The sequence below is a fragment of the Alternaria alternata genome (genome assembly GCF_001642055.1).
Source record: "Alternaria alternata strain SRC1lrK2f unplaced genomic scaffold CC77scaffold_41, whole genome shotgun sequence".
In the NCBI taxonomy this organism is placed as follows: Eukaryota; Fungi; Ascomycota; class Dothideomycetes; order Pleosporales; family Pleosporaceae; genus Alternaria; species Alternaria alternata.
This window is the reverse complement of record NW_017306230.1, coordinates 108,860-122,594: the sequence shown is the minus strand read 5'-3', so window position 1 is coordinate 122,594 and position 13,735 is coordinate 108,860. Positions and strand designations below refer to the sequence as shown.

Here is a 13,735-nt window from a genome sequence, read left to right as displayed (position 1 = left end):
TACCTTGCAGGCAACCACCCGCCGCGCTTATGACTGTACAGCTTTGCTTCAACGATACCTTCGCTACCCCCGTTAAGAATGTACCACACCAGGAAATACGCCAGCAAACGTTACATTTTCGGAAATTGTAATCATGCCCTGGCCGGACGACAGCACCCAAGAGGGCCATGGCGCTGGATTCGCGCACGATGTCTCGATCCACCAGGCAGCCGTGAGCGGTGATCTAGCCAAGGTCTCCGATCTGCTAGACGGCGGAGTCGACATCAATAGTCGCGACGAGTCACTCCAGACCGCATTACACTGTGCCATACGCAACGATAGTTCGTCAATGGTTCAATTGTTGCTATCTCGTGGGGCTGATACAAGCTTGCGCGACAACGGGACCTTCGATGAACCTGATGGCTTCCTTCCAGTAGAAACGGCCGCGCGCTGTAATGCCATCGCTGCAATGCAAGAACTCATTGCTCATGGCGTTGACTTTGAGTCTTCCAAAGCTATTTTTCTCGCGGCAAAAGAGAACCACATGGACATGCTTCGTCTACTTTTCGAAAAGATCTCGGGCAGCCTGTTAGATACACTACATCGACGGGCGATTGCGGATGCCCTACGGGTATCGGCCAAGAACCAGAATCTGGAGATGGTACAATTTATATTGCAAAGATTCGGTAGTGAGCGCGACACGAATGCGCATGACGATTACCGGCAATTCGCATTAGACAATGCTCTTCTGTCAGTATTCGATTGCGACTGTGCAGATGGAAACGTTGGCCTGTTGGACTATATTCGTGATCAGCAGTGGGATCACGCGGTCCACATCATCGACGTCTTGATATACGCAGGCGCATCTGTCAATACCCATGGCAAAGACCCACTACGACGCACCGCATTACATGCTGCTATCGCTGAACAAGGACCACCGGTGATTCTCATAACTTCCCTATTGAATCATGGCGCTGATCCGAATTCTCCCGATTCTTCTGGACGCTCGCTATTCTTTCAGCTACTGGGTGATCCTCGCGCGACCGAGGAGCTTGTCAAGATATTCACAGACGCTGGCGCAGTAGTTGGTTCTCCAGCTGCGGGGGGTCAGACGCCTCTACATCATGTACGCAAACTAAGCATAGCCTCCTGGCTAATCGCTTCAGGTGCAGACGTTGGTGCTATGGATTATCAAGGAGAGATTCCTCTACATAAAGCCAGCTCGCTAGGGATGCTCGAATTAGTGTCTTTATACCTAGACGCTGGCAGCCCAGTCGATGTAAGGAATAACTTGGGATGGACGCCGTTCATGCAGTCTTCTTCCGCCAGTATCTCTAGAGCTCTGCTCAACCACGGCACAGATATTCATGCTGCCACATCTCAAGGTACTACAGCTATTCATAAGGCTGCCGCGTCATGTAAACTGGAGTTGGTCTCCTTCCTCTTAGCAAATGGCGCAAATATTCACGGTCGTGCAACACGGGAGGATCTTACGTGTGGCTCCAACGAACGGACCACTGTTCTGGTTGAGGGCTATACACCGCTTCATCTAGCCATTGCATCTGCTCATGGTGCGTTTGTGGGAGCAACTCTCGAGGTGGTGACTGCGCTGCTTAACCATGGTGCTGAAATTGAAGCTAGAGAGGGTACTGGAAAGACTCCTTTGCTGCTCGCGATCAGTAGAAATTACAACTCCAACGCTAAGAGCTGTACACACAACGAAAAAGTTGTGAATTATCTGCTGGAACGCGGAGCAGATCCTTATGCCGTTGATGATGCGGGGAAAGATGCCTTTGAGCTGGCCGGTGACAGGAATTATACACTGAGCGAGGTGGGAAAATTCGAAAGGAAGCCCGCTCCTCCAATATCTGTTCATGAGCGGAATATGGGGCCGGGACGAGGTCGAGGAAGAGGAGCTTACGGCAGGGGCGGCTTCCATTCGTAGGTGACAACGAGTTAGCGTCCCCTGTACTTGAAGCTTGCTTCACGTCCATCGACTCAGTGCAGAATTTGTGGGATGGGACATTGTCGAACAGGTGGATTCTGTAGATAAACTGGCACCTGTATTGACACATGTAAATATGCATTTACTATCAAGATCGAAGCAACCGACGACAAACTAACGTCCAATACTCAACCAGCTACTCCACAAGACTATACTGGCCCCTGGATTGCCTTCGAAAGACACACCACTACAAACACCAAGACCGATGTGCTACCAACAGGAGTATATTGGCTTTGACATTCCGACAGATTACCTGGAACGGTAAGTGGACGTTCGAAAGAGAACGTAGGCTAAGATCTTATGTATTTTTGAACGTCATACTCCGTATCATGCCTACCACCCTAACCCATCACGTTCAAGCAACTTTTGCACTGGCGCAAGTATGACACCATATTGCTTGGTGTCCTGTAGATTTACAGCATAGCCTACACCACTGTGCCATTGCTGCGCTTGAACAGCTCGATATCCCTTGGCTACAAGCTCTGGTACCTCGTCGTCACTTATATAGTGAACGTCAATCACCTTGCCACTTATCGTTCCAAGAACCTCAGCAAGCTCCGTAGCAGTCAGTTTCTCACTCGCGAGTGGGATTTCCTGTCCCGAAAATGTTTCGGGCTCTTCGAAGGCTGCAGCCGCGAACTTCGCGATATCTTGGGTATCGATGAGATCAAGCCGAGTTGAAGGCGTATACGCTACAGACAAACGCTGCTCCTCTGCCAGGCCTGGAAACATATGCTCGACTTCAGGGCGGCAGAAGTTCTGAATGAAGAAAGCAGGGCGTAGAATGGTCCAACAAGTAAAATTGGACGTTCTCACTAACCCTTCTATTGTCTGCTTGTTCATCCAGTACCATCCTAGTGGATAGCTGTCCGCATCCCAGCCAGGGAAACTCTCATGCTCTCCGGCGCGAGCTACACTCGAGTACACAATGCTCCGTATATTTGAGTTCGAAGCGGCTGCCAGGATGTTCTTCGCAAATAAGATTTCGTTGTGTGGATGGGCGGGAATAGCGAAGAAGAGAGCCTCGGTGCCATTGAGGGATGCTTCTATAGATTTTATGTCCGTAAGATCGCCCTTATGCACGATTGCACCAAGGGACTGCAATTCCTGCGAAACGTCTGATGATGGATTTCGAACCAAAGTGTGTACAGTGTAGCCGCGATCACGGAACACCTTGATAGCTGCCTGCCCTTGTTTTCCGGTGCCTGGTAGGATCGCGATCGAGTTGACCATAACGTCTGGAGGGGATAGAATGCATATGAAAAGAGGATACTGCAGACTTAAGATGCAATACGCTTCTGAGCTTTATAGTCGCTGATTACAAATACTGCATCAGGTTTAGCGTCGGAGCATCGGAGGGTGCTTCACTCCATCATTTCTAAGCGAATACTCTTTTTTCTACTTCTATACCCGTGTGCAAAACGAGTCAGTTCATAGACAGTCAAGGTACTACAGCTATCCATGATGCCACAGCGTTGTGTGAACCAGAGCGAGTGCCCTTCCTCTTAGTAAATGGCGCGAATATTTACGGTCGCGGAAGAGGAGCTCACGGCAGGAGCAGCTTTCATTCATAGCGTAGTAAAGTGATTTGTGTGTTCTCCATTGGTAACAAATCCTTGGCGCTGCATCGTGTAGTACTCTTAACTATGAGTCCGTGGGCGTCTGTCATTCCCTACTCTAAATGCCTTCTACACTACGTCTTACAAGACAAACATTACCGCCGTAACCACACTGACCGCCCATCCCACCGTCTTAGCACTAACATGAGCCCCAACACTCTCCCAAGGCGTCTCTTGGTCCGGTATACGGCTCCCCATCACTGTATTGTTCGCAGTCATACACACGAACTCGACGCTCCTTTGTACCCGATTTGATTTTGGGTCAATAAACCGTCCCAGTAGGACGAGTGGGATTGTCTGACGCGTTAGGAGATCATAAGTCTCATTCGCACCAACTTTGGCGATCGTATCGGACGCTTGGAGGCCTATGACTGTTCCGAACGTGCTGTAATTGTCGGGGATATTCACCTCGGGCATGTCGGTGTAGGCGCACGTGTTATTTGCCACGTCGATGAACTTGGTGTCTGTGTAAAGTTAATAGCTAGATACACAAAAGTTATAGATCCCGGGTTTCAAGTCGATAGTATCTGTTCTGTCCGGGACGTGAGAAGAAAAGAGAATGATCATTACGGGATCTTATGCAGGAACAACGGAAGGAACATACTGTGTGAACCGCCTCTCAACATTGGACACGCCTTCTTGAACGCTTCTGATGTGGACCCAGTGTCGGGGCTAGGACAGTAGGTCGCTACTTCGCTTAGTGCATTGGTCAGATGGTCTATGCAGACCGAGCTGATCACACCGCTACAGCTATTCTCTCCTCCGGATTCTAACGTCGCATTGATGTTGTTGTATTGGTAGCTGCAGTATCCTGTGCCATTGCGCACGTTTCCAGGAGCGGAGATGTAAGCAGTCGCATCGACGTCGCTCCCATCATTCCATTCGGTTTCTCGAGATCCAATGAGGACAGAGACATACCACGAGTCTTCACCAGCGTAGGAGGAGTTCCAAGTGAATTCGTGCTGGCCGGTTGAGTTCACGCTTCTGTAATCCCGGAAATTGCTTGGGCAGGAGTAATTCTGGGCATTGACAAACGTTGTGGTCAGGAGTCCCGATATTGTAAAGAGCAGTGACTTTCGATGGTTAGACGTCCACATATTGTCGTAGCGTAAGGGTGGAGCCTCAAGAGATTATTCGTCTGCACTTGCGAGAATACATCTATTTGTATTCTAGTGTATGTGGCGCCTAGGTAAAGTATTGGACCAACTCAATAGCCAAGAGCAATGACGTGCACAATAACTTTAATATGCCAAGTCCCCACGGTCCTGTGGTTATAATTGACCCGATCGACAGAGTTAGGCATCCCGTATCCGCCCAAAGGAATATTGTGTTACAGTAGATCCATACTGCTGTAACGCTGAAGATCTACAGTTAACTGCACTGCGCCGCTGACAGTAATGCCTGTAAGCGCTGGGGTTTGACTCCGTGCTGCGCCAGCGGGTAAAATAAACGGTACTACGGCACACTTCCATGTGACCAAGGGAGCTCTTTCATTGGCTGCAAGCGCAACGAAGGAGCGACGCTATCCACCATACTAAGCGAGGCACCAAATACTTGGCCTTTGTTGGCATGATCGATCTTCCCTCAAGAAACATTGTGCGTAGGTAACTATGTGTAAGGTTGATTCCTTTCGACTGTGCCGCATAGCGGAGGGGATCCGATCCCGATCTGGACTGGTCCTTGGCGGGACGATGCCGAATTACAGAGATTGTTAACTAACTTATCCGGAGGCGCGGAGCCCACTTAGAGCCAATAGTTATTGCAAAGTGATGGTTCGCCGAACGACGTATCAAGCCATTGCTGTTTTGACATCCAAGTGGATAGCGACGGTGTAGATGGGGGGAACGATCATCTACGGTACAGCTTCGCCTTCTGTCGAGCTGCACGGTACCTTAATAGATCTATAACAGTGGTTCAAAGCAGAAACATTAGGTATTATTTTAGAGGATTAGCTCTTCCAAGAGAGCTAGGCGAATTTCGCAACAGCCGCGCCTACTATAGGAAGCTGCAAAACGGCCTATATTATCACCCGGTTCTGTACAGTCCCGGTCCACATCCTGCAGGCCCTAGCAAAACATACTAACAAAATGACGTAGATAAGGTGGCTATGAAAAATCAATACAATGATGCCAATAAGACAAGCTATAAGGTTTTCGAGCTCGCGGCAATTGGACGTCCAGTTACAAGATATAAAGCAGCGCACTTTACTCTGCAAGAAGAGGCACACATGCTTCTTTTCGGGCTTTCTTCCATCGATATCAAAGTTCAAAGAGCTCTAAAATGGCCGGCGCACTCTACCTAAGTGCTCTTTCTAGCGTCGTACTTATTGTCGTTGCCCAGTATGCCAATGGCACTATCATCGAGCCGGCAGCAGTAGCATCACCATCAACACTCGTCGATGCGGGAAATATGGAACGTCAGGCCAGTGGAACGACAGGACAGCATCTCCAAAAACGGAGCTGCACCAAGGATAGCTGGGAAGGTGGCGAGATTCTTACCAAGCCTGCTGACAACGTCCAAATCGTGATAGACTCGGTGTCTGGACCGGCATCTGTCACAGTGACCAAAGATCGCACTCAGAGTTGGAGCACCTCCATGAGCATTGAAATTGCCGACATACACAGTCTCGGTGTCAGCGCTGACTTCAACGAATCAGTCAGCTCCGGCAGCCCAGTGTCTATCACTATCCCCGAAGGTCAGAGTGGAGCACTCGGGTTCACAGCGACATTGTCGTGCAGCACTGGAATGGGCCATTGCGATAGTGGTGACATGAAGGGCGAAGTTTGCTGTAAGCCAATCTTGTCGTGCCGGATTAAAGCTGTAGTCTAATCAAGTGGCAGGGCCTACGATGAATGGAGACGATGTGGCGGGAACGTACAGCGTTATAGTTGAATCTTAGATCAAGACAACGCGGGCTAGGAATGACTTTGGCTAAAAAGTCTTTCGAGAACTTCCTCACGCTCAAAAGCGTATCTTAGTGTTTAGCGGATCACATAACGTTGTTCCAGATATACAGTCAGCGTCTGCCCTTCGGTCCGAAGCCTAGTAGCTCTGTTCTAGCCTTTACCCCACAATACTGACTAACGTACTCAAGATCGGATCTCGGAAGTTCCACGAGCCGTGGGGTTGCCGTAACAGGATAGAGCGCAGTGTAGCCCCAAGACAACCAATATAAGTATCTAGAAAATGTGCACTGATTGGATCTCGCAGACCCTCCCATCGTGCGACTGTCGCGCAATCTTATCGTGCATACACATATTCGATAAACCGGAACCTGTCTTCCGGAACATACGCCAACTACAGCCATGGTAGACGTGCCTGTCCGACCTCCATTCGATGTAGGGTACAAGAATGGCAGCGGTATGCCTGGTTCCAGCCAGACCTTCGACCTTGAAGCTACGCGAAATATGATATTGGCTTTCAACATCAACCTTGAATACATCGCCCAACAGCAACCGGAATACAAACACACTACCCTCTCTGCATCCGGCGTTAGCGATCTAAGTGACTACGACGTGACTGTATCGCTTTGGCAAAGCACGCATGAAACGCGCCGCCCGTGGTCCAGTGGAAGACCGGTTATCTACTATATCCACGGCGGTGGACAAATAGCTGGAACTCGATTCTTCGGTGTCACAGAAGCCATGGCGCACTTCTCGCCGGCGGACGACGTGGTCTTTGCGAGCCCGGAATACAGGCTCGCGCCCGAGCATCCGGCGCCCGCAGCTGCGTACGACGTGTATGCAGGGCTACAGTATCTCGTATCACATGCGAAAGAGTTGAATATCGACCCGGCAAGAATCATACTCTATGGGAACTCAGGCGGCGCAGCGATTGCGGCGTCAACCAGCCTTCTCGCACGTCAACTCAACGGCCACAAAGTAGCCGCGTTACTACTGAACATTCCGATGCTGGACGATAGGCACGAAGACTATGTGAGTGCAAGTCAGTTCCGGACGGAAACAATATGGCCTGGGTGGACGGATGAGTGGGCCTGGAATGCTATCTTGGGGTCGGACAGGAATGATCCCACGGGCGTGAGGGTTGCCGGTCGGGCTGAAGAGCTATCGAATCTACCGCCAACATTCATCGACGTTGGTGCCTGCGAAGTCTTCAGAGACGCGGCGGTCAGATTTGCGACGAGGATTTGGCAGGTTGGAGGAACCGCTGAACTACATGTGTGGCCTGGGGTGTACCATGGGGCCACCATGTTTGAGCCGCAGATTGCCGTTGGAAAAGAAATGGTGCGATGTCAACAAGGGTTTCTGCATAGGATACTGGGGATGAGCGAATGAACGATGAGCCCTTCGGGGGATCATGCGGATAGCTGGATATCAACCATCGAAGAAGGTTAGCGATGCAGTATTGGCGATCTCTCTTGTCCAGAATAGCTTAACAAACAAGCATTGCGATGATGCCATGCGCGAACAGCAGTGAGGGTGCTCACCGAGGTTGATATAAAGATACATAATCGCAATTGAACTTCCCAGGTAGCCTTTCGACTATTAAGTTTATCGCGCTCGGCCAGTTGCGTGCTCTCTGATGCGATGCGGACAGTTGACGTGTCTGATTCGTTTGGGGCGAAGGTTATCTTCAATTTGCCGACTGGCAACTACTCGCTCTCAGGCAAGCTGAAATCACTGTTCTGAATCCCGGTATCGATCCACGGGGTCAGGAAAAGCCAGGCACAACCGAGAAGGAAGAGCTTGGATTACTCTTATGTCGGGTGGTGGGGGTCCAAATCCCGTTCGCGCGCAGGGTCTCCGAGCCGCGAAAGTAGGCTGTGGTTTCCCCGCATCCCCACTCCACTTTCTATGCCCCGGAAGAGACAATATCCAGCCACAGAAATCACGATGCTGCGCGCACACGCAAAACGACTTGCTGTATCCGGCGATAGATCTGAAGTCCGATCAATAGACAAAGTCCAGTGAAGCAACGATATCGCAACACGTCGCACGTCTCGACTCAACTCTTGCTACCCGCCATTATCGAAGCTGACCGGTGACTCGTCTTTGGCCCTCGTGTAGAATCAACACCAAACATGTCACACAAGCTCGATATCCTGATAGTCGGCGCTGGCCTCTCAGGCCTCGCCGCTGCGATACAATGCGCATTGTCAGGGCATTCAGTCACGGTATTGGAAGGCGCACGGGAGCTGGCTGAGGTATGTGTTCGCGCTCACGGCACCGAGCCGCTGCACACAGCATTCATACTTATCACGACTCCAGATAGGTGCCGGCCTTCAGTTGACACCTAATGCCACACGTCTGCTCCAGAAGTGGTCGGTATACGACACTATCCGCGGCCAGGTCTGCGAACCCGTCACATTGACTGTACACAACTATCGCGGCAAGATCCTCGCACACGAAGAGAACTTTGATGCAAACATCCGCCGCAAATACGGCGCGCCATTCTCCGATTGCCATCGCGTGGATCTGCAGCAAGCGCTGGTGAAGCGAGCGAAAGAGTTGGGCGTGATTGTTGTATTGAACGCGAAAGTGACGAACGTAGACTTTGGCTCAGCTACTGGCGATAGAGCGCGCGTGAAGACCTCTGAAGGCCAGAAATATGACGCCGATCTCATCGTCGGAGCAGACGGACTGTGGTCTTCGTGTCGATCTACAATGCTCGGACGAAATGACCCTCCACTACCCACCGGCGATCTAGCATATCGCATCGTGCTCAAGGTTGACCAGATCAGCGATCCGAAGCTGAGGGAGATGGTGCAATCTCCGGCGTGTCGATTCTGGGCAGGTCCAGATGCACACGTTGTAGCATACAGTATGCGCGGCGGCAATATGTACAATGTGGTTTTACTCGTGCCTGATGATCTCGAAGAAGGTGTTGCAAGGACAGAAGGCAACTTGGACGAGATGAAGAAGTTGTTTGAGGGATGGGATCCAGTGTAAGATGCTCTACCCGCCTCACCCTATGACCGCACTATAGAATTAACATCGATTCAGGTTAACCCAGCTACTCGGGTGTGTGGACAAAGTAGACAAGTGGAAACTGATGCACCGGGCCGAGATGGAATCCTGGATCAACGCGCAAAACAATCTTGTGCTCATCGGAGATTCATGTCACCCGATGCTTCCCTATCTCGCGCAAGGCGCGAATTCTTCTATCGAGGATGGTGCCGTTTTGGGACTTTTACTTGCACCTGAGCATCTCAGCTCGAAGGAGAAGCTACCAGATACGCTTCAACTCTTTCAACAATTACGGAAAACACGCGGCGAAGGCATCGTACGGGAGACATTCAAGCAGCGAAAAGACTTTCACCTCCGCGACGGGCCAGAACAGGAAAGGCGCGATGAACTGATGTTGGGCCAACTTGGCAAGGAACTTAAAGGCGCATTTCCAAGTCGGTGGACATGTCCCGAGGTACAGCCTTGGCTGTACGGATATGACGCGATGGATGAGGTGAAGGCGGCTGTGCGGGCAAAGTCATCGTGATGGCGCAATAGCGTAGGAAAAGAAAGTTTGCGGGACGTTGAGAGAGAGGCACAGAAGCCAGCCTCGGATGTAAGGTAAGAGACATACATCTGATTGGGTGGATGGAAGTAATTGTTAGCAAACGTGCGATTCATGGTTGATGTTGCACCAGGGTCATCGTGAAACGGCCCACATGGTGGCTGCCGAGGCCCGTCGCAGGTCGCACCGTCGACATGCATGAGACAGCCCTACGCCATTCTACTTGGTTGCAATCTCTCCACGCCCTGGAGAAGATCATGGGTGGTAATTGAAGGATGGCTGGGCCCTTGGCGGAAGATGCTGTCTCGTCCTTTGCCATCGCTGGCAAGTTCCAGATCAAGCAAGGCATTGACGACAGTAAGCCAGCCGAGCTGACATGGCTTGCTAAGAAACAACGACGCAAAGGTTCCATATCGTTGGTAGAGCTTATACATATGTTTGACAGCGGAGCCTTTTTGCGTGAACGACTCCGAAAGGCTGTGGTTAGCTCAAGTCGGATACTTTGCTTTGAAGGTATAACGACATGCCATTGCATTTCCTCCACGATGCGAGATGTCGCACCGAACATTGCGCACAGTATTCACAACTCACTCGTGCCAACCCATGACTTGTGTCACTCGTCAAGGTTGATACGATACCCCAGTAACCCGTCCGCCGCTAATGCAACGGGAATCCTGCTCGATGATCGAAACGGTCACTGGAGTCATGCGCCCACATTCATCCTTGGTCGTCGAAACAAGAGCTTCACTTGTCCCAACAGCATGCCGAGGCTAACCCAGGGTAAAACACACGACATGCAGAGGTCACCCGACAGATTCAGTGGTCAGGCACGGAAAACATGGGTACACTTCCCTGTACACATCAGCCTCTTCCCGCACAACGGGGCAACGCACCCACAAAAACGTCGCGTTGATGGGAAATGCCTTGGCATTCCTTTCATCACACCTCGCCGCAGAAGCAATGTTTCGAAACCCAACGGCGTAACTCGTTGTAATGGCACTCCGAGGAAGTCAACCACGAATTCGTGTATAAGATGTAGGCCTCCAACACAGATTTGATGGGCATCGACTTCGATCCTACTTTCGCTTCAACCTTACCACCTTCGCTTCCAGCGCCAGTCTTGTTCTTCGTTGTGCAGTGCACCTACATTCTTTTGTTCAAACAAACTGTTCTTCACAGACTATTTAGCATCATACTTCCAAACCAACTGTTCAACAATATCTCAAGATGAAGTACTACGCCGCCCAAGTTTTCGCTCTTGCCAGCATTGCAACCGCATTCCCGCATCCCCAGCTTCCCTCGCTACCATCCTTCTCGCTACCAACCGGAGGACTAGGCTCTGGTCTAGGCTCAGGTCTTGGTGGAGGATTGAGTCTACCAACCAACCTTCCATCCCTCGGAGGTGGAGGTGGCCTCCCATCACTCGGAGGTGGCCTCCCATCACTTGGAGGTGGAGGTGGAGGCTTCTCCCTCCCCACCAACCTCCCTTCTCTCGGAGGTGGCCTCCCATCACTTGGAGGTGGAGGAGGAGGCTTCTCCCTCCCAACCAACCTACCCAGCCTGGGTGGAGGCAGCACCGGTACAGGCGGCTCAGGCCTGAGCAGCTGGCTCAGCGGCCTAGGCGGAGGCCTCGGCGGCGGCCTTGGAGGACTCGGTGGTGGCGCCGCGGGTGGTGGTGCTACGACGACAGCCGACGCCGTTGTGCCCTCACCCTCAAAGACTGGTGCTGCTGCAGCACCCTCAGCGACTAGCGGAGGCAACACTGGCGGTGCCGGCACGATCGGCGCAAACTGCCAAGCTCAGTCTGGATCTTCCAACGCTTTCGGAGGAAGCGAGAACGGCATCGTAGACAAGAACTGCTGCACCGATATGACCATCGTCTTCGCTCGTGGTACGGGAGAGATGGGCAACGTCGGAAGCGTCTCTGGACCGCCAATGTTCAAGGCTATCCGCGAGAAGCTGGGCAACGACCGTGTTACCGTCCAGGGTGTTGACTACGCTGCTTCCGCTGCTGGTAATGCCAACCTCGGTGGTGACGGTGGCCAGAAGATGGCCGACCTGGTCAAGCAAGCCAAGTCTCAATGTCCTGACACCAAGGTCATTGTGTCGGGTTACTCTCAAGGTGCCATGGTCGTACACAATGCTTTCAGCAAGGGTCTTTCTGCCACGGATGTTAGCGGTGCTGTCATGTTCGGAGACCCATTGAAGCGCCAGGCCATCAGCGGCCTTTCAGCCGACCAGATCAAGCAATTCTGCGGTACTGCTGATCAGATCTGCGGTGGTGGTGGTGATGGCGGTGCGACTGGAAGCCATCTCAGCTACGGCAGCAGTGCGGATGCGGCAGCTTCTTTCGCTATCCAGGCCGCTGGCCTTGCTTAGGTGGATTGAGGTTGGAAGGTGAACTCGCACTGCTGGTCCGTGTGAGCTACAAAATGAGATATGCGCAACTGTTTGGGATGGCGCCATGAGACGCTAGTGTACATTTAACTGTAGATACTTGACCACTCATTGTCACTCATTCAATTCTTCAAACTATTCTTTACCACCATATTTCTTGATCAGCTCATTCATGATACTGACCGCGCCGCTCCGATAACCTCCCCCGAACATCGCATAGTGGTTGAGGTGATGGTACAGCTCATATAGCTTTACTCTATCTTCGTACTCTTCGACCGGTTCCGTCTTCGGACACAGCTTGTGGTACTCCTTCAGGAAGGGCCCACCGAAGCCACCAAACATGTTCATGATACCTAGTTCAAACTCGCTATGCGCGTAGCATGCCGAAGAGTCGAAAATCACGTCTTCAGGCTCGCCCTTCTTGGCACCAATAAAGCCTGCGCTGGCATTGCCGCTCCATAAATCGCCATGCACAACGACTGGCGTGACTCCCTTGCCGTTGTTAAGATGGCTGTCACCGATTAAGCGGGGTACGACCTGTGCCGCAGTCTGCTCAACTAGCTTCTTCACGTCGCCATCCTTCCTCCCGTTCTGCTCCGCGCATCGCAGAATGAATCTGAGACGGTTCTCCGCGTAGAAGTCTGCCCAGCTCTCCTTGTAGCTGTTATCTTGTGGTGTATCGCCGCAGCACGTCGTCACTGGAAACCCAAATACGGGCTTGTCGTAGCCTTCTGGTATGGGCGCGGGCGTGGTATGTAGCTTAGCGAGCTTGGCTGCCAGAGATGGCGCTTTGGACGATTTCGAACTCGATCGTCCGGTGAGGTGGAGGAACTCAGTCACGAGGAAAGAGATAGAAGGCTGCGATTCGAATTGTCCGTAACCAAGTGGTTGAGGACATAGCGAGGATACGGCATGGTTGATGGCTTTGAGGGATGCGTACTCGCCTTCATCGCGCTGCCAGTCAATTAGCCAGCCCGGGTGTGCTAGGAATTGCGCCTACCTTGGAACATAACACCCGCCTCTTTCCCGTTACCAGTCTTCATGAAGAAGGTCTTTTCGGTGCCATCGTCAAGTTGCGACGTGATCTTCCACGTCGATGCCGAGCTCGAGCCGCCTCCGCTTGCAGAGGACACTCTCGTTTTCTCGGGGTTCAGGCCGAGGCGATTGACGACTGCTGAATTGAGCTTCATGTTGGATTCTGTCGTGAGAGAGCGCGCGAGCTTGAACATGAACGTGTCATGGTGGTGAAGGCGGCTGATGTGTT

At 51.8% G+C, this 13,735-nt stretch overlaps 9 protein-coding genes across 9 annotated transcripts; 6 read left to right on the top strand and 3 right to left on the bottom strand.

The window, feature by feature from the left end:
- Positions 1 to 304: 304 nt before the first annotated feature.
- Positions 305 to 550, top strand: CC77DRAFT_914753 (hypothetical protein; the record flags this gene model as incomplete). The annotated part of the gene is made up of 1 exon (XM_018533666.1): positions 305 to 550. A coding segment is annotated over one exon (246 nt), but the record flags the coding sequence as incomplete, so codon positions are not given.
- A 1,553-nt stretch (positions 551 to 2,103) lies between these two features.
- CC77DRAFT_1026584 (NAD(P)-binding protein) lies at positions 2,104 to 3,243 on the bottom strand. Its single transcript, XM_018526292.1, has one exon. The coding sequence runs from the start codon at positions 3,215 to 3,217 to the stop codon at positions 2,318 to 2,320; it is 900 nt and encodes a 299-aa protein (XP_018378996.1). The 5' UTR covers positions 3,218 to 3,243; the 3' UTR covers positions 2,104 to 2,317.
- A 441-nt stretch (positions 3,244 to 3,684) lies between these two features.
- Positions 3,685 to 4,724, bottom strand: CC77DRAFT_1003098 (hypothetical protein; the record flags this gene model as incomplete). Its single annotated transcript, XM_018523197.1, has 2 exons — positions 4,208 to 4,724; positions 3,685 to 4,067 (listed from the first exon to the last, which is right to left on the bottom strand). The coding sequence occupies exons 1-2, from the start codon at positions 4,698 to 4,700 to the stop codon at positions 3,685 to 3,687; spliced, it is 876 nt and encodes a 291-aa protein (XP_018378995.1). The 5' UTR covers positions 4,701 to 4,724.
- A 970-nt stretch (positions 4,725 to 5,694) lies between these two features.
- On the top strand, positions 5,695 to 6,502 carry CC77DRAFT_1100687 (hypothetical protein; the record flags this gene model as incomplete). Its single annotated transcript, XM_018530080.1, has 2 exons — positions 5,695 to 6,391; positions 6,444 to 6,502. Exons 1-2 carry the CDS (start codon positions 5,884 to 5,886, stop codon positions 6,500 to 6,502), a joined length of 567 nt encoding a protein of 188 aa, XP_018378994.1. The 5' UTR covers positions 5,695 to 5,883.
- Positions 6,503 to 6,815: 313 nt separating this feature from the next.
- Positions 6,816 to 8,045, top strand: CC77DRAFT_1026582 (hypothetical protein). The gene has a single exon (XM_018526291.1). It carries the CDS (start codon positions 6,909 to 6,911, stop codon positions 7,896 to 7,898), a length of 990 nt encoding a protein of 329 aa, XP_018378993.1. The 5' UTR covers positions 6,816 to 6,908; the 3' UTR covers positions 7,899 to 8,045.
- A 376-nt stretch (positions 8,046 to 8,421) lies between these two features.
- Positions 8,422 to 10,524, top strand: CC77DRAFT_977086 (FAD binding domain-containing protein). Its single transcript, XM_018535964.1, has 3 exons — positions 8,422 to 8,767; positions 8,832 to 9,508; positions 9,567 to 10,524. Exons 1-3 carry the CDS (start codon positions 8,645 to 8,647, stop codon positions 10,054 to 10,056), a joined length of 1,290 nt encoding a protein of 429 aa, XP_018378992.1. The 5' UTR covers positions 8,422 to 8,644; the 3' UTR covers positions 10,057 to 10,524.
- CC77DRAFT_666340 (hypothetical protein) lies at positions 10,059 to 11,217 on the top strand. Its single transcript, XM_018532670.1, has one exon. It carries the CDS (start codon positions 10,350 to 10,352, stop codon positions 11,130 to 11,132), a length of 783 nt encoding a protein of 260 aa, XP_018378991.1. The 5' UTR covers positions 10,059 to 10,349; the 3' UTR covers positions 11,133 to 11,217.
- Positions 11,218 to 11,898: 681 nt separating this feature from the next.
- Positions 11,899 to 12,426, top strand: CC77DRAFT_923523 (cutinase; the record flags this gene model as incomplete). Its single annotated transcript, XM_018533744.1, has 1 exon — positions 11,899 to 12,426. A coding segment is annotated over one exon (528 nt), but the record flags the coding sequence as incomplete, so codon positions are not given.
- Positions 12,427 to 12,606: 180 nt separating this feature from the next.
- On the bottom strand, positions 12,607 to 13,661 carry CC77DRAFT_950732 (Ketosamine-3-kinase; the record flags this gene model as incomplete). The annotated part of the gene is made up of 2 exons (XM_018535334.1): positions 12,607 to 13,415; positions 13,472 to 13,661. The coding sequence occupies 2 exons, from the start codon at positions 13,659 to 13,661 to the stop codon at positions 12,607 to 12,609; spliced, it is 999 nt and encodes a 332-aa protein (XP_018378989.1).
- Between the last annotated feature and the right edge of the window lie 74 nt (positions 13,662 to 13,735).